This window comes from Typopeltis vanoorti, chromosome 10 (genome assembly GCF_054136105.1).
Source record: "Typopeltis vanoorti isolate ZY-2024b chromosome 10, IOZ_Tvanoo_1.0, whole genome shotgun sequence".
In the NCBI taxonomy this organism is placed as follows: Eukaryota; Metazoa; Arthropoda; class Arachnida; order Uropygi; family Thelyphonidae; genus Typopeltis; species Typopeltis vanoorti.
In genome coordinates, this window is record NC_143558.1 from 95,439,727 (window position 1) to 95,459,997 (window position 20,271).

The 20,271-nt window shown below is 34.6% G+C and overlaps 1 protein-coding gene across 4 annotated transcripts in view; it reads left to right on the top strand.

The window, feature by feature from the left end:
• LOC150102608 (signal-induced proliferation-associated 1-like protein 2) overlaps positions 1-20,271 on the top strand; it is a 485,410-nt gene that overhangs the window by 268,691 nt on the left and 196,448 nt on the right. For all 4 annotated transcript variants that reach the window (XM_090398858.1, XM_090398862.1, XM_090398859.1 and 1 more), the window contains one exon: positions 9,577-9,671. In XM_090398858.1, coding sequence (XP_090254984.1) covers positions 9,577-9,671 — 95 coding nt within the window. The remainder of the gene's footprint in view (positions 1-9,576; positions 9,672-20,271) is intronic.

Consider the following 20,271-nt stretch of genomic DNA (forward strand, 5'->3'; position numbering starts at 1 on the left):
AAATTACATCATTACTAACTTCCTATCTACAATTTTCCTCCAAATCAGTCTGTTAGTTGTCAAGACTCCAACATTATCAGATCTTATATTTCTATCGTCTAAGGCACTTTGTACTGTATCAATCCACCTATATCTTGGTCTTCCTCTGGGTCGTTTTGCTGCCAACCTGGCAGAGAACACTTGTTTCGCTAATCTCTCTTTGCCCATTCTGTTGAAGTGACCATACCACCTGAGATTAGCTCTGCTGACGCATTCCTGGATATTGACAATGTCAAGTTCTTTCCTAATATCCTCGTTTTTAATATGATATTGCCATTGTGCCATCTGTTCACGCCTCTAATCTTTCTCAGGACTCTCATATCTGCATTCTCTAGTCTTTGGTCAAGTGTTTTACTTCTGATCCAGCTCTCAGATCCATAAGTTAAAACTGTTTTGAACACTGTCTTGTATACAGCTAATTTAGTGTTCCAACTAATTTCTCTCTTATTCCATATGAATTTATTCAATTAACTTCCAACCATACCAATTTGCTGATTCTGTTGTCTATTTCTATATTTAATTTACCATCTTGACTAAAAATCGTGCCTAAGTAGCTGGAATGTTTTACTTGTTCCACAGGTTCTCCATTCACAACACAGTTGACATTTTCAATGATTCTGCCTATTTTCATTGTCTTTGTCTTTTTATTGCTGACCTTCATACGATATCTATTACAACAGCTATTCAATTTAGTCAGAGAATCTTGCAGACTTGTAGCGGATTTATTTAGAAGTATAACATCATCCGCATAAAGCAAAGAGCTGACATTAACATCTCCAATTTTGATATCATGTTTAATACCACTTTCTTTCATAATGTGATCTATATAGATAATGAATAACAGAGAGGATAATGCACATCTTTGTCTCACACCAGATTTAACATTAAACCATCTTCCTGTACTTCCTTCAATTCTAACTGCTGATTTACAACTCAAATAAAGACCAAGTATTGCTTGATATAATGCCCCATTGACATATAACTGTTGCGTATTGAATAGCTTCTCTCTTGGCACCTTGTCATATGCCTTTTCCAAATCGACAAAACTTAAATACAGATCTTTGCTGTATTCCCATGATTTTTCCACTATTTGTCGTAAAGTGAAAATCTGATCCTGACAGCCTCTATTTGGCCTGAATCCAGCTCGTTCTTCGCCAAGCTTTTCTTCCACAAGTATATTTCTATAGATCTTGCCAGAAACACTTAGCAGAGAAATACCTCTGTAATTCTCACATTCAGTTTTATTTCCCTTTTTATATATGGGTACTATGAGAGCTCTACTTCAATCATCGGGAATTCGTCCCTCTTTCCAAGCTTTCTGAACTATGCAGTGCAGTCACTGTAAGACTCTTATACCACCATACTTTTTCGGTATGGTGGTATAAGATATTCGACGGGTAGATGATATTCGACCACATTTCTGGTCGAATATCATCTACTCCTGCTGCCTTTCCACATTTCAGGCCTTTGATGGCTTTTTCTACTTCAAGTATGGATATGTATTCCTGACTGCATGCCTGGTCAGTGTTTTTTACCACTGTGCTGTCATCATTGCTTGTTTCATTTATCAGTTTTTCAAAGTAATTACTCCATACTTCAAGAATATCTTTTTCTCCCATTTTCATGCCATCTTTATCATCTCCAACTCCTTTTACAGTACTCTTTCCTCCATTCCTAAGCTTCTTCAACAACCTCCAGAATACTTTGCCACCTTCTTGATATTTATTTTCTATATTCTTGCCAAAGTCCTCCCATGACTTTTGTTTAACTAGTTTTACATACTGTTTAGCTTTCTTACATTTGTCTCTGTATTCTCTAAGAGGACAAGCCGACTTATTTGAGAGGAACTTTTGATATGCTTTCTTCTTTTCCTTCACTGCCTCTTTAACTTCTTGTGTTCACCAGGGAGTTCTGATTTTTTTATCCTTGCAGACAACCTCACCACATGCATCTCTGGCAGAATCAATCAATGTTTTCTTCAGAGTTTGCCACTGAATCTCCAAGGTTTGATTCCTGTTCTCAAATTCTTTCAATTTTTCTTCAATAATCTTTGTGTATTTTAGTCTACAGTTCACATCTGAGAGCTGCTCAACTTTTATTCGTTTTAAAACTTTCTTAAATGTTATTCTTTTCAATATGAAATTAAATTTTATCCTGCTCAAGACTAAATAGTGATCACTTCCAATTTCAAATCCTCTGTACACTCTGGTGTCCTGCACCAGTGAGAAAATATCACTATCAACAATAACATAGTCAATGAGACTTTTCTTATTCCTTGCCTCTTCTCTCCATGTGAATTTGTGCACATTTTTGTTGCATTCACAGTAATGTTTAATTAAATGTAATTTTAAAGAATGAATAGTGAATCCAATGTAGTAGGTATTGCATCTGGATTCACAGTTAAATTACTAAACCATTGTGACATAAGTTGGGTTGCATTTTTGTGGTTTTATGTTTTAATAAGTTTTGTGGTACAGTTTTGGTGGTATTATTACACTATTTGATTATAGAATTAACAATAAAAGAACTCTTTACCTCCCTGATGATTAAACAATATTTTTCTTCATTTTAGTGATTTGGATGGTAAATTTTATGAGGATAAATTCAGATACAAATTCTTGCAAAGAAACTCACTTCTATTGTAAAAATGAACAAAATCTGATTTACAGACTGGCAGAATCAATTCCAGTAATTCTCTTTAACTAGATACATTCTAGAAGAATGAATGGCATAGTTTTTTTTTTTTTTTTTAAGTTGTCATGGATATTGCAGATGACAGTGAAAAAACGAATTTATAATTTCAATATTTTTGTTTTTCAGCATGATCTCCCTTAGGACTAATACATTTATTTCAGTGATTCTCCAGTGCCATTATCCCGTCTCTGTAGTGATTCTCGGTAAGATCTGCAAAATACCCCTTTACAGCTGCAATCACCTCTTGATTCGAAGAAAAATGCTGACCAGCAAGGAAGAGTTTGTTTTGGGAAGAGATAGAAAATCAGACAGAGCCAAATCTGAGGAATAGTGTGGATGTTCAACAATTCATAGTGCAGATCCCTTAATTTTCCCATTGCTAAAACACCTTTGTGGGAAGATGCATTGTCCTGATGAAAGATGATTTTTTTCTTCTGTAAACAGGGTCTTTTCTCACGAATTTTTTCATCTAGTCTGGTTAAAAGATCGGAATAATATTCCTTGGTTATTGTTTTACCCTTTTCAAGATGATTAATAACCAGAATGCCTTTAGCATCCTAAAACACCGATGCCATGACCTTCCCTGCTGATGGAACCTACTTTGTCTTTTTTGGCACAGAACAACCAGCTTTTGTCCACTGTTTTGACTGCTGTTTTGATTCTGGTGTGTAATGGTGAATCCAAGTCTCATCCATAGTAATAAATCGACCCACAAAATCAGTTTTATTCTTGTTAAAACGCTCCGAGCACTGTTCAGAGATTTTCATGCGAGTGTGTTTTTGATCTGCTGTGAGCAAGCGTCGTATTGTATTGTATGATATTGGATGACCTTTGACTGGCTGATCATCCAATACCATACTGTGCACTTGATCAATGATTTCTAGTGGTGTTACACTTTTTGGATGTTCTTCACTTGGATCATCTTCAAGGCTGGTGTGGCCACGTTTAAACTCGGCAGCCCATTTCTTAATTGTTGAAAACGAAGGAGAAGAGTGCCCATAAACTTTTATGAACTTCAAATGAATTTCTTTTGGCATTAAACCTTCTTTTACAAAGAATTTTATAACTGTACGATACTCAATTTTATCCATTTCAAGGGATACAGACAACACCTTTGCTTCATACAGCTGTATAAAACAAACTACTTGATAGAATGACTTGCAAATTCACATGAATGCTTATGCCAAACGTACCAATTTAGAAAAAGAAAAGTCTTGCTGATAGTGTTGCCATCTATGGTCGAGGCTGCGAACTTTTCAGACCACCCTCATATTTCTTAGTTTTAAACTTTTTTTTTTTCGTGTGCAAGGTATGTTCAAAACTTTTTCATTTCTTATTTCATAAAGTATAATCAGGGATCAAGATATATGTGAGGACAAGTTATATTTAAGTAAATATGGTACCAATAAGACATCATCAACTTGACACATCTACCATAGTCAGAAATTCTTGGGGGGGGGGGGGGGGATGAAGTCGAGATTCCGTGTGGGCAAGGAACTGTTTTGCAAGTTGTTCGCTAATGTGTTGGTTCATAGAAAAACAGAAAACCTATGTTTGTAGATATTTTCAGAAAACTTAACTGTGATTATTATATTAATTAGTGAAAGGATATCTAAAGGAGAAAAGAAATAGAAATAGGGGATATTATAAATCCATCCGTATTTCATAGCTGAATGTATTGAAATGTAAAATGTTTTAAAAAAATATATAGACCAGAGAATATGAGAATGCAAACTGGAAGAGAGATCCACTGTAATTAATTTAGAAATATCGGGGTCATTATTTTTTGTGACACCTCCAAGGAGTCCGTAGGCTCATCGCGTGAGGACACTTACAACTCTCTGTCTTCATCGTTACACTGAACCTCTAGTACCCATCATCTACTTCAACGGCATGTACTGCCCACCACTACAACTAGTATTTTTTGTCTCTAAATTCCATGTGTTCTGAAGGGGCCAGTTTGTATGTGAGATGAGAAACCCAAGTTTCCAGGAGGGAAAAATCCCTGCTACCTCCATATGAGATCATCTAACTCACATTCTATTGAAAAATTCCATATAAAGATACCTCCCTTAATGACGAGAATCAAACTTAGGCCTTTTCTAAGTTCGATTGATTACATCATCGATGACATCTCTCTGAGATTTTGTTGTGGTAATGAGTTTTGTTAATGATAACAATGTCAGGCTTATCAGCTTTACTGATGTTTTTTTTTTAATTAAATTTTTGAGGTGGGAGAAAGGACCTGATTTGGAAATTATTTTGCTATTAACAATATTGTTTATTTTTTTGAAAAATATCTTTGTTGGGTTCATTTTATAATTTAGTTTTGCTCTTGATAATATATTTTTCTCTAGAGAAATTTTTCAAGGGAATAGTAAAATTTTAGCTTTGCTTGTGACTTTTATTTCAGTAGGAGAAAGTATATAATTGAATCGGTTTATAACCAAACTAATTCACTGTTTGTTTACATGGGGAATGGAGGAAGTGAAGGTGGGAGAGGAAAGTTGAATGTTAATAAATTTGTAAGTTTTTTTTTTTTTTTTTTTTTTAAGTAGGGAGCTCTTCTATTTTAATTAGTAAATAAATATTTAATTTCTAGCCCTTATGGGTTAGCTATGCAAGGGAAACACTACCTTCACAAATACATATGTCTATCATTATAATTGGATAAATTGTTTGCTTATAAGAGAGAATGATAAAACACTTTCAATAATGCTGTTCTCACATTCGGAGTGGGGCTCCTAAAAGCTCCCTCAAAATGCTTGACTCAATACAGAGGAGATTAAACTGATAAATGATCCATCTCTTACCAACTCACTCCCCCCCCCCCACTTTCACATAGACGTTTAGTCTCTGCAATTTGTATATTCTACAAATATTTTCATGGAACATGCTCATCTGAAACAGCATCAATAATTCCCACACTCTGCACTAAACCCACTGGAACACGTACAGCCAACATCCATTCACAGTACACCTTGAAACCCACAGAACAAGTTTCTTTTCCTCCTCCTCCATCCCTGCTACTGCTGTACTGTGGAACAGTCTTCCCCCTGATGTATTTCCCAAGGAATACAATTATACAGGCTTTTAAATCGAATGTCAACAAGTTTCTCCTTTCCCATCCCACTACCCATATATGGTACTAAAGTACTGTAGGTTGACCAACCAACCTCGTATATGGGCCCAACATAAAAAAAAAAAAAAAAGCATTTGTAACTCAGTATTTGTCATGCATTACTTTGTAAACGCTTACTTTATAGCACACAAATTAAAATGAATTTCTTCTCATTTTTAATACTTTAAGTAGTTTGTAACTGAATTTTTCAGTGCCTTATTTTATGCAAAACAATATGGAAATATTGAATACATAAATTATTCGACTTGGCCTGTTAGCCGACTAGTAAGCGTATCTTCTCTCCAGCCAAACGGCTGCGGGTTTGAATCCTGTCTTGGGCACGGATGTTTGTGATTGTCTGTGAAAAATACTAGTGGTGGTGGTGGTGGACAGTAGATGGCATTGGTCTAGATCATAGGTTCCCAAAGTGGGTGGTACCCCCCCCCCCCCCCCAGTGGGCTTTGAAGCCTTATAGGGGGGGCTATAGTGGGATCAGAACCATTTGGGGGCGGTCTAGGGGTCGGTGGCTCTTTATAGAAGAAATTAATAATATATATTTAAAAATTAATTATTTTCGTAATTTTGCGATTAGATAATTATTTAAAATTTAAATATTGTATTTTAATTCATCTTACGCGATCAATTTTTTTAATCAGTTTTCTATTTGAATTATTTAGTCATTTGAAAATTGACCATGTCAGATAGAAATAGATGTCAATTTTCTATGTCAATGAGAAAATAGAGCATGTATATATGTGTGTATAATAGGGGAGGGACGTTACAAAATTTATGTCTTGCAAAGTGGGCGGTGGCCCAAAAAAGTTTGGGAACCTATGGTCTAGATCATAGGTTCCCAGAGTGGGCAGTACTGCCCTCCAGTGGGTGCTGAAGCCTTCTAGAGGGGGGGGGGGGGGCTAGGGGTCGGCGGCTCTTTATAGAAGAAATTAATAACATATATTTAAAAATTAATTATTATTTTTGTGATTTTGCGATTAGATAATCATTTAAAATTTAAATATTGCATTTTAATTCATCTTATGCCCGTCTTACACGATCATTTTTATCAATTTTCTATTTCAATTATTTAATCATTTGAAAATTTACCATGTCAGGTAGAAATAGATGTCAATTTTCTATATCAATGAAATAGAGCATGTATATATGTGTGTATAATAGGTTATGTTTACAGTAGCAAATATATTCATTATATTTCATTTCAAAATATATAAAACCACTTTTCCAATTGATTTGTACAAAACTAAACCCAATTTTATATAATGGGGGGGTGTTACAAAATTTATGTCTTGCAAAGTGGGCGGTGGCCCGAAAAAGTTTGTGAACCTATGGTCTAGATGATGAGGTTGAGTGGTGGAGACGGAGAGTTGTAGAGTAGAGTGTCCTCCGTCAATGAGTCTTGGACTCCCTGGAGATGTCTAATAATAATAATAATAATAAAATTTTTGGTTACGTTGCATTAGCCACATCCTATCATCTGGATATTTGGTAAATTACCATGTATGACAGATTTTGTTGTATTGTGTAAAGCCTTTTGCATAATAATTTATGATACAGAAATGCCTTATTATAATTGAATGAGAATTATGACAATAATTCTCATTCTCGATAATTTAACTATCTACAGATCAAATCATATAAACAATCATATAAACATTTTATCTACAGATTTACTCTAAAATAGAAAAGAGAAGAGAATTTCAAAAAGAAACACATGTAGCCTTTATTGATTATGAAAAAGCCTTTGACAAAATTAATAGACAAAAATTGTTTAAAATATTACCCAATTTAAATATACCAAACCAACTTTTACAATCCATTCAAGAAATATATACAGGAAATAAAAAAAGATTAATAGTTAAATTAGAACACATCTTAGAATGGAAAGATATATTGAGGAGTACAACAAGGATGTATCCTCTCACCTCTGCTTTTCAGTGTACACACACACACACACACACACACACAGAGTAAAATCCCATTTTTATGTTCCCGCAATTTACGTTTTTTTGCCATTTACGTCATTTTCCGTTGGTCCCGTCTTAAGGCCTGTTCTTACGATATGTTGTTTTCCTGCCATTAACAACTTGATGTGGACATTTTTTTCTCGGGTAGCAACACTGATTTTCGAATCGATTTCCATGGAAATCTGCGCATTTCTGTTCCCAGATGGTTGCTTTTGGTTGTAGTTTTGTTTCCGCCATCACAGTGACTTGCACGCTTGCAGTAGTGATGAGTGATACCATGATTTTTCAATCACAGTAAGAATTGATATTGCAGAATTTCTGCTATGTAATTTAGTGTGTGAAAGCTGCTTTTAAGTTGCAGTGATGGAGTATCCATGTTAGTAACATGGAGAAAAAAAGACAGAAAATGTATTTCGGTAGAAGAAAAGATGGCAATTCTGCGATGTGTAGATTGGCATGCCGGAACACATGTGCATTTAGCAAAAGATCTTGGACTCTCCATGTCCATTTTGAACACGATAGTAAAAAACAGGTCAAACATTGAACTCAATGCAAAGCAATCTGGCACTATGTCAAAAAAAAAAAAAAAAAAAAAAAAATCAACAGTTAAAAATTTTTTTAAATAGATAGTTGTAAATAATTGTAAATTCAGTTATTAAATTTTGTAATCTAGTATGTAGACTCACATACTAGCAGTAAGTCATCTTTTATCCTTTTTTTAATGTTTTTTTTTTTTCACATTTCCTGCTATTTACACTTTTTTCCATCAGTCCCCTGAAAAGTTTAAAAAAGGGGTTTTACTACACGCACGCGCACACACACACACTTTCAAATACTTGGGATGTGATTTATCATATGAAGAAGAAAAAGACATAGACACTAAAATATCAAACTTTGTCAAAGTAAGTGGCATAATAAATAATATATTTAAGCCAATCCTAGTACAAGAACACACTAGAATCAAACTAATAATGTCTTGTCAAAACCAACTGTACTATATGGAAGTGAAACATGGACTATAAAAAGGAAAGATGAAAAACAAAATCAAACAGCAGAAATGAAATTTCTCAGAAAAACAGCTGGATATGGTTATACCAAGTGGACAATAAAACAAATGAAGAAATTTTTGGAGTGGGGCTCCTAAATATAGAACTTAATTACTACATAAGACAGTATAAACAAAAATGGATGGGACATTTAAATTGAATGGACAACAGCAGACTATCAAAAATATTATACAGATATAAAATAAGTGGAAAAAGAAGAATTGGAAGACCAAGAAAGAGATAGCATCAAACTGGAACAGGCCACTTGTCCCACTGTTCATGTTAGGAAGAAGAAGAAGAAGAAGAAAGAACTATCTACAGATATATAGAGGCATTAGGCACATCCTAAAATTTAACACTGACCAACCCAGTTTTAGTCAATGTTACATAGATAGTTATGATTTTAGGAATACCTCAACATCTTTAACTGAGTTTGTATTATCTTGCAGTGGAGTCACTGCTATACTTAAGTAATTTCAGGATAGTAATTAGGGTTAGGTAGTATTTTTATACTGAACACATTAGACAAATATTAAGATCATCTGAAACAACAAATTAACATTTAACATGAAGTAGTAAATAAAGATTCTTATTTTTGTAGCAACTGAAAACATTCGCATCAGTTTTTATTTATATTCTATTCATTAAGAATTTTTTTTAAATATTTAACTTTTTTTAAAAATTTTCTTTATAGCAATATTATCGTTTGGTGGTAAAAAGAAAGAACGTAGTCGTCCTAGGTTCATTCCAGATAACATTATTCAAGGTGCTCTTGCATGGCAGGTTCAAGTAAGCTACTTCCGTGTGTTAGTTTTTTATTTGGAAGATGTTTTGGAAGAGTTTTTCATTGTTCATATTCCTAATGTAATAGTCAAATTTTATAAAGTAATTGCTGTTAAAATAGCAGATTTCCATTTTGGTACATTATATATACAATTCATACTATAATTGGTTCCCAGAAATTGTTGCATAAAGCTGTTAGGTCATATGAGTAATTCTACATAATAATCAAAATAAGGTGTGTTCATGGGCGAGAAATTGTCATAATGACAAACCATGATGTATTTTATTTTCTCATTTTTAAGACTACCTTAAGTTAACAATATATCTACAATTATATCACTAAATATAATAAGCTCACTAAAACTAATAATATACTAAAATACACCAATTAATCTCCTCTCCTTAAAAATTGATTTTCTCCAGTCACACTCTCTTAACAGCAAAATCATCCTCCTAAGAGATTTTAATGTCCATAACACCAACTGGATTTCCTCTTCCAGTTGTACAGATCTTGCAGGCAGAGATGCTGAAATATTTACCATCACTAACGACCTTACATAAATTGTTCACATGCCAACCAGAATACTAGATAACCCGAACCACTCACCACATACTCTAGATCTCTTCCTTACCAATGACCCTTCCAAATATGTAGTGAATCCCCTGGATAATTCTGACCACAATCTAGTGCTCATCTCCTTCCCCTTACAACAACACCTACACAGTCACTTCCACACAAGAGTAGTTTGGCATTATAACATTGTCAAGTGGGACAGCCTCCAAGACTACTATGCTTCATTCTCACGGTTAGACTATTGTTTTGTTTCCAGTCTTCCAATCCAAACCAAACATATCACCAAAGTAATCCTCACTGGCATGGGAACACACATTCCCCATACTTCTCTGAATTGCCATCCCCTGTTTAAATCCTGGTTCTCCAAACGATGTGCCAAGGCTGTACAAATTAAAAAATCAAGCATACCACAACTGGCTCAAAATCAAGAACTCCCACCTTCAATGCTTATACTGAAGCCCAAAACATATGCAAGAAAGCTATCAATGCTTCCAAAACAGAATTTGAATGGGCAAAAAAGCAGGAAACCTGCAGCCTGGCCAAATGGCAGCCGTGCCTTTTGGTCTCTTGCCAAAGCAATTGGTCGTAACTTTTGCCCTACACTATTCCCAATTCTTCATACCCAGATGGCTCTATTGCATCATTATCACTCGCAGAAAAAGCTAATATCCTGGCTTCACACTTTGCCTCCAATGCACATATAACTGACAATGGCAAATGCCTCCACCCCCCCCTCCTCCAATCATTTCAGATGCCCAACATACAATGCCCCCCTATATTCTTATGCCAGAAAGAGATCAGAAAAATACTATCCAAATTAGATACAAAAAGAAAGTCTCCTGGCCCTGATGGCACTCCTCTAATTGTCCTGAAGGTTTGTGCATCAGAACTGACTCCTGTCCTATGCCAGCTGTACATACTCTCTTACTCCACTGGTATATATCCCAAAGCCTGGAAATTAGCTTATATTCAACCCATTCCTAAGAAGGGTAACAAATCACTGCCATCTAACTACCTCCCTATCTCACTCACCTCAGTCCTATCTAAAGTGATGGAGAAAACCATCGTCTCAACTCCTACACTACCTCGAAGTCACCCAGCTATTAAGTGACCACCAGTACGGATTTCTTTGCTGCCAATCAACAGGAGATCTACTCTCATATATTGCCCATCTCTGGACAAATGCGATGGAGAAATTTAGCGAATGTCAAGTGGTTGCACTTGATATCTCCAAAGCTTTTGACCTGGTCTGGCACAAAGGCTTACTAAGCAAACTCCTATCATTTGGATTGTCTCAGGACTTCAGCAATTGGATTGCCAGCTTTCTGTCTGGATGCACACTATATGTGTGATGGTAGACTCTTCCCTGGCCTCTCACCATCCAACTAATGGTGGGGTTCCACAAGGTTCTGTTCTCTCACCAAACCCCCTCTTCTGTATATCAATGACCTACTTCAATTGATCTCCAACTTAATATACAGTTTTGCAGATGACTGCAAATTGTAATCCTCCTTTTATTTGTGTTATTTCTCACAAAGAAGAGAATAATTCCCCCCCAGTATTATTTTTTGATAACACTCAAATTACCGGACAAGATGAGATTTTTCTTGTTGGAATTACCCTGACATCAGGCTTCTTCTGGCATAAACACATCACAACCATTGCATCCTCAGCTTCCAAAAAACTAGGATTTCTCTTTCACTCAGGATATCAGTTCACCTCTAAACAGCTGTTAACCTTATGCAAATCTGCCCAGCTATCGAATACTGCTCTCACATTTGGAGTCAAGCATTTTGAGGGAACCTAAAAGTTCCCTCAAAATGCTTGACTCAATACAGAGGAGAACAATTAGGTTGATAAATGACATGTCTCTTAGCAACTCGCTCTCCTCACTTTCACATAGTTTGGTTTCTGTAATTTGTCTATTGGCAAATATTCATCTGAAATAGCATCAATAATTTTCCCCACTCAGTACTGAGCCCATTGGAACATGTACATCTGCCACCCAACATCCTTTCACAATACACTTCGAAACCCACAGAACAAATTTCTTTTTCTCTTCCTTCATCCCTCTACTGCTTTACTGTGGAACAGTCTTTCACCTGTTATATTTTTCAAGGAATACAATATACAGATATTTTAAATCAAATGTAAATACATTTCTCTTTTCCCAACCCAATACTCATATACGGTAAAAATGTACTATAGGTCGATCAGCCAGCCTCTCATCTGTGGGCCCAACATAAAAAAAATAATAATTTAAGAAAACTGAATAAATTAAAAAAAGCCAGTCTTTCAGTAGCTTTGTAATGACGAATGTAATAATATATTACAAAGTTGGTCTTAAATTCAGATTCCATTATAAAGAAAATGAAATATTTATTTTTTTATTTTAATTTTTTTTCTTTTTTACCATGAAGTGAATTTGTCAGGAATTCACTCAATCATGAAATAGTTCATATTCTGTTCATAATGTCAACTTTGCTCATAATTTCTTTAAAAGGTAATACCCCTTGTTCAACATACCAGATAGTTCCACCAGATTTAATGATTTGGGGAATTCAGCTGAAATTTATCTGAATATGATATATTTGAACATGAGATGCTATCTGATCTGGTGTTCTAAAACATTCCTGTCTAAATAAAACAGAAGAAAGACAGATGTTATCTGGCATGCCCATTATTATTATCTGAGATCTCCAGGGAGTCATGGACTCATCGAGCAAGGCTATACACCAAAACTGACTGTTATATCTTTTCTTAAACTTGTTCACACTAGATCTACTCACCACTTTAATAGGAAAGCTGTGGCTCTCACTCACTGCTCTGTGAGAGAAAAATCTATCTCTGGAATGTGTTCTCTCCTCACTTTCCATATAACAAAAAATATAACAAAGCAAAAACTGGGCAAAGAAGGAGCAGGAAGGTAGGAATCTTGAATACCTGCATATATTAACTGTTAGGCTCAAAATAGACAGCAGCTTAGAACCAGGCAGATTAAAGCCTGGTTCTAAGCTTCATCTTCTGTCTGTAGGAATGACTTGCAGTTTGTGAAGAACATTTATCTGTATAAGGAATAAATAAAGTATTTGCAAATGTTGCACTTCAAAAATTCATAGAGCACTTATGGTACCTTTCAGAGGAATTGATTGCATTTGCTGTTTTCAATGACAAAGTTTCTATTGAGGAGAAGCAAAAAATTGACAGAGCTTTGAAGAAGTCTAGAGAAATCTGTCCAATGAAATGGACTTCACTTGTTACAGTGGATCCAGCAGTAATCATTTCTATGCAACTGGAAGACTTGGTGACTTCTCCATTGCTGGACTTCTCACTATTTCCTCAACCTTGTTCAGGATACAGCTGGCTGGAATGAAGGGAAGTGATTCTTGTCAGTAAAGCAGACCATTCAGTGCATGAGAGTTGTCAAAGACATTGATGAAAGAGGCTTAGCTCTGATGGACAAATACAAGTACAACAAACTACACACCAACGATGAAGACCAGAACAGTTTTTTTTTTGTCTTAACATCACTAAAATGACAGCAGCAAAACCAGTAAAGTTAAGAATTTGTAAATTTTGTGTTAATTCTGTTTGAATAATAGTTTCATTTTGTTATTTCCTTTATTACTGAAGTGTTGACGTTCGTTTGAAAAAAATAAATGTTAAAAAATTACTAATTAAATTGAAAAATTTTAAATATCCACTTTGGGTACTAAAGTAGTTTTTTTTTTTTTTTTTTTTAAAAAAAAGAAGCAAATTATGTAATTTTATTGGGAGTAATGTTAAAAACTAACCATCATGACCCTTAAATATACTTTAAAATCATTTCAAATTTTCAGATTCTTTTTTTCTTACTATTGTGAAAACAATGAGCAGGTGCCTCATACAAAATTCAAATTGTTAAAAATTGTTATTTTTAAAAAGAAATCTTATACCAAGCAGTAATCATTCCATTTTCCTCTGGGTATTAACTTATTGCTTAATTTTTTTAGCCAAGACCACATTTCACTTTCTCTGTTAATTGAGCATACAACTGTCAACAATGTTCCTTTTAAAATTGGAATGTGTACTTTGAGGGGTTCATAGTTTTTTTCAAAAACCATCCAGTCAAGCTGAATTTGTAATTTCTTCCTTACAACCTTCATCTACTGTGATCTTTTGTCCTAGATCAACATAAGCAGTTCCTGTACCACTTTCCCAGTGTTCTATATGTATTGGCTTTTTGGTTATGTATTTATTATACATTATTTTGTTTTTTATATTTGTTTATGTTTAATCCTTTCTTTTTCACTTTATGCATTCAGTTCATTGATCATTTATTGAATTTCTTCTGTAGTTTCCTAAAATAACAATATCATCAGCAAATCAGGTGATTTAGTTCTCTCCCATTTACTCTAATTCCTCTACTTTTCCATTCCAGATTTTTCAAAATTTCTTTCAGGACTTCTGTAAATAATTTTGTTGAAATTTGTTTCGAATTTTATAGAAGTGGTTGAATTTTTTTTTATCCATGACTAAATATATCAGTATAAGTTTTTTTTTCAGTAACTTGGATTTTTAAGGGATTCTAAAATAACTAATGTAGAGATTGAAAGTTTATTTTTCACTTGGTCAGACTATAATAAATTTAGTTTAATCCTTTATCCAAGTGTGTGCAAACAAAGTTTGCGCCTGAAAGTATCTTCAGGACTGGGGTAAAGTGGTACAACACTGGGCAACTCCTTGCAAAGGTGGAGCAAGCTACCAACACTCCTATCTCAGTATCTCCCATAATGCAAAACATATTTCCTTGTGGGTATGTATAATGTTATGCATTAAGGGAAGGGCCACAACCCAGACTAGTTTCAACCTTTATTGAGCTTGCTCCACCTTTGCAAGGAGTCACCTTGCAAAGACTGGGGTAAAGTGGTACAAGGAAATGTGTTTTGCATTATGGGAGATACTGAAATACTGAGATCCTTGTACCACTTTACCCCAGTCCTGAAGATACTTTCAGGCGCAAACTTTGTTTGCACACACTTGGATAAAGGATTAAACTAAATTTATTATAGTCTGACCAAGTGAAAAATAAACTTTCATCATCTTTCTCTAAATCCAGAGTAATTTAATAAAAAGGTGGCACACCGTTTGGCAGCTCCTATAGGAGGAGATGACTTTGCTAATGCTTCTGCCTTGGTATCTCCACTTGGGCCTGGCTCCCACTGAAGAGACCTCAATAAAGGTCGAAACTAGTCTGGGTAGTGGCCCTTCCCTTAATGCATGACATTATACATATCCACAAGGAAATGTGTTTTGCATTATGGGAGATACTGAGATAGGAGTGTTGGTAGCTTGCTCCACCTTTGCAAGGAGTCGCCCGGTGTTGTGCCACTTTACCCCAGTCCTGAAGATACACTTTCAGGCGCAAACTTTGTTTGCACACACTCGGATAAAGGATTAAACTAAATTTATTATAATGTAGAGATTGAATGAAATGCCTTTTCAAAATCAATAAATGTCAGACCTAAGAGTTTTTGGTGTTCGTTTATCTTTTCAATGATTAGTTTTATTACAATGCAGGTGTACCCTAGTCATGTGCACATTAGATTTCAAACCACTGTGGTATTGCAAATTTTGTTGTATAGCAAATTACCTTTTATTTTTTCTTGTAGATGAGTGTGATGGTTTAATGACATTTTTAAGCACTCATATACAGTATTGTGTGACGTAAATAAAATATTTGTCAATTATGCAAATAAAAAATTCAGAATACTTTTCTCAAATGAAAAATTTTGGCACAAATGTTTGTAAGGTAATTTTTTCTTAACTGTCTGTTTATCTCAGTGCTTAATATACCCTCATCACTAAATTTAATAATTTTATGTAATAGGTTTATGAGTCCTCTTCTTTATATCTGAAGCAGCAATACTTACTTTTGATTTTTATTTGCCATTATTAACAATAATAAAATAATAGTTATAAAACAGTTCATAATTCACAGTGATGAAATACCAAGACACAGAGATGCAGCAAGTAGTGACATCACAAACAAACTGAGTTCATGAATTCTGCATGTCAGTTGATTTAGAGCAGCATCATGTCACTAAAATTGTCACACGAGCAAATGCATTATCGTATAAACAAGCATTAGTTCTAACTGAAAACTGTCACATGAGTGGATTGTTATAAAGCAAAGCACCTTAAGGTGGGCCTTATTATGTATAATCAATAGTGCTACAATTTTTTTCTGCTTGTTCTGGAGGTTGGCAAAAATCTAGTTTATTTTGTATACTGTTAATAATGATTTTTTATAAATTTTTGTATTGTTCAAAGGAGGCTGATTGGGTGGTAATTTTTAATATATTTTCTGTCTCCTTTTTTAAAAACTGTAATAAATATAGCATTATTTCAACTTTCTGATATTCTCTTCTGTCTTGGGTAGAATGTATAAATTTTACTTAGCACAGTGATTACTGGTTTTCCATCTGATTTCAAACTTCTATCAGTAAATCATCTTCACCTGATGCCTTTCTCCTATTCATTGCGTTCCATTTCATATGGAACTTCTTTGTTCCATATGCAATGGAATCTCAGATGACATTTGAAAGCAGTACACAGATTAAATATATAAAATATGTATGTATGTTCTTAGAGTTCTGGCTGTTTTTTCTAAGGTGCCCTGGATATAGGAAATAGTAATAGCGTTACTGTAGTCTGTTTCTTGAGAAGAAGATAGGAAAAAACAAATTGTTAATCTTCTTAGCATTGTAACCATTGGCTAGAAAGGTCTGGTGAATAAAGGAGAGTTCAGCTGAAAGGGAACTGTGTGGAAAGCTGCATGGAACAGAGTTATCAACTCTGTTCCATGCAGAACATGCAGGGAACTCTGTTCCCTGCATGTTATCAACCATTGTCAAAAGACAATGGTTGATAACACCAAACTGTTGAAGAGGGGGGGGGGGGGATTTATGTATCTATCTGTGTGGATGGGTTTTCTGTAAACTGAGAAAGTCATGGTCACTCTTTATCAGAATGGGTGTCAGAAATTCTCTCACTTTTCTTTAAATCTGTTAAATATTTACATTGATTAATCAACATTCCTTCCAAGTTCAATGTCCAATTTGTAGAAAAAATTTTCTTTCTCTTTGTTCATGCCTTCTGTTTTGGAATAATCTCCCTGCTTATGTACATCCGTGGTACTAATCGTACCATTTTTTATTTATTTTTTAATTTTTTTTACCAAATTATTTAATTTACTAAATTTTTGTATGTCCGTGGTACTAATATACTTCTTGTTGAACCAACTCTTAATCACCATTTAAAAAAATAATTTAAAAACATCAAAGAATAAAGTTTGCTAGACGTTTTGCTTTAAAGTTATCAAGATATACTTTCTTAAAATTTCCTAAAATATCACTGAAGCCTTATAGTTTAAGTACAAATATACATGCATTACCCTTCCTATAGTCACATTGGTTTAAATCTCAGATGGGTTTATTCATCATGGAATCTTGTGTTTCTTCTTTAGCACTAATTTTCTTCTTGGGATGTTAAATAGATATTGATCAATTCAAAATATAAATTCTCTTACAATGTGCAGTAATGTGTTCTAGTTCCTTGCTGAGTAAACCAAACATTGTCTCCCATCCATGTTATGAAGCATTTTTTTTTTTTTTTTTTTTAACCTAAGTATAAGCACTGGAAATGTGCAGAATATTCAGTTTTGTTTCAGTATTTGGCTGATTTGTAGAAATCAACTGAAATTAGAAAGTTTCGGCATTTGACTAGCCATAGTAGAAATATATCTGTTACTTGCATTATAACAGATGCAACCCATTGGGAAAAGTCTTCCCCTATCTTGTGTGACAGTTCAAATAGAAGGGTTTCCAAGGCTAATAAGTACACTTATTCTGCAGTGCAGTTTCTCAGAAAATTTCTTTCAGCACTAGCTACCAGTGTATTCCTTGAAAGAGTTTTTTTTTTTTCTAGAAGTCAGAAATTTTTATGAAGAAAGTCATCAACATGCAACTTATCCACTGCCTAGAGATCTGCTAGTGAATCAGCAACCACTTGTATGGATTCTGCAATTAAAGGTCAATCGCTGACCTTTTAACCTACTATCATCCCCCATTGAGCATGGGCCATGGATAGTTATATGCTTTCACTTTTGACATTTCCAGAGCTTTTGATTGCATCTGGCATTGAGGCCTGCTGTACAAATTGCCATCCTTTGGTCTGTCTTCGATAATTGGATTGCTCACTTTCTCTGTGGTCATTTACTGCATGTGAATGACCATATTAGATAGCTCTCTCACTCTCTCTCTTCGAGCTTTTGCTCACAATGGAGTATGCCTGAGGGATCTCTTCTATCATCTACTCTCTTTCTCCTATACCTACATGATCTACTCTTGATCATGACTAATCGTGTTTATAACTTTGCTAATCGCATCTTACTCTTATGGATGATGTTTTCCTGGAGATGGTTGTGAAAACAGATTAGTAACATAGATTCAAAGTAGTGGTCTAATGTTTCTCTTGCTATTTCTGTCCTTCTCTCAATGAAGCATCAGCTATTTTTTGACAAAAGTTCTGTTTTTTTTCTATGTGCATTGCCACCAGGAGAGATATATTACTAATGTTTGGCTACATTAGTAATATATTAGAAGTTTTTTCCCATTTGGTTAGACTATAATAAATTTAGTTTAATCCTTTATCCAAGTGTATGCAAACAAAGTTTGCGCCTGAAGTATCTTCAGGACTGAGGCAACTCATAGTAAAGGCGGACGAAGCTATCATCACTCCTTGTCTCAGTGCTTTGCATTATGGGAGATACTGAGACAAGGAGTGATGATAGCTTGGTTCACCTTTACTACGAGTTGCCTCAGTCCTGAAGATACTTCAGGCGCAAAATTTGTTTTCATACACTTGGATAAAGGATTAAACTAAATTTATTATTAGTAATATATATAAATCTCTGGCATCTACAATGGGTCTCAAAGGTACATCTACCTCCAGTTCATGAATCTTTTAGGCTCCATAAATTCTTGTTTTGAATTAAGGCACTTTTTTTCTTTTTTTTAATTTCTCTTGCCAGTTATATTTCCATATTAAAATTTTCATAGCTGTTACAATGATTCAAGCTGAGATTTCTGATGAAAAATTATGTGGAACTGGAATGAATAGATAAAGTTTGTCAGCCCAAACTAACATTATTTAAAGGCAACTTTAAAGACATGCACTCAGTAAAGACTAAGAATGACATCAAGAACATACATAGAGAGTGACAGTGGTGCTCTTCATGATCTTCTCTAATTAATTCTGATTGGGGGAGAGCATCAAAATTTGTGTAGGATTACACCATCAATTCTATCGCAGTTAACCAGGTTCTGTAGAATTTGAGCAGCTTCCAGGAATATGCTGTGATTTAAATTGGAATTTGTGTGGTAGCTTAGCTTTCTTCCATCTGATGATGTCGTGCTGTCCTCTTTTAGGTTGTTCCTGCTGACTATACATTTTTATGCCCCCCCCCCCCCCCCTTTAACAAGTGGTCTTCCCTGTTTAACTGTCACAGATCAGTGATTTGATTAAAAAAAAAGGGCATTACATCACAGCATCCACTAAATCCAAGAATTCATTTAGACTAAAGATTCATAAACTGGAGGTACCTTTAAGATACGTTGTAGATGCCAGCAATTCACCTACCTCCATTTCTGGCCAAACATCTATTGTTCCTAGTAGCACTTCATGTATAAAGTCATTCATCAAAAACAGTTATACATCATTGAGAGAATGAAAGAAATGCCTATAGTACTATCAGACCTTTCGACAAAAGTTGAGGTTCAAGAAAATGATGAAGCATATCAAGGTAAATGATTCTTGCCACTGTTGCATCTGCAAAAAATAAGGCCCATAAATTTTTGATATCATAATTTCAAGCTGCACATTTACTTTTAGTTGAGCCTGTTTCCTATTCAATGAAATCAGTGTTTTTTTTTTAATCAGCTGATATGTTACAGTTATGGCAACTGATTTTGCCATGGGTGTGAAAAGTTG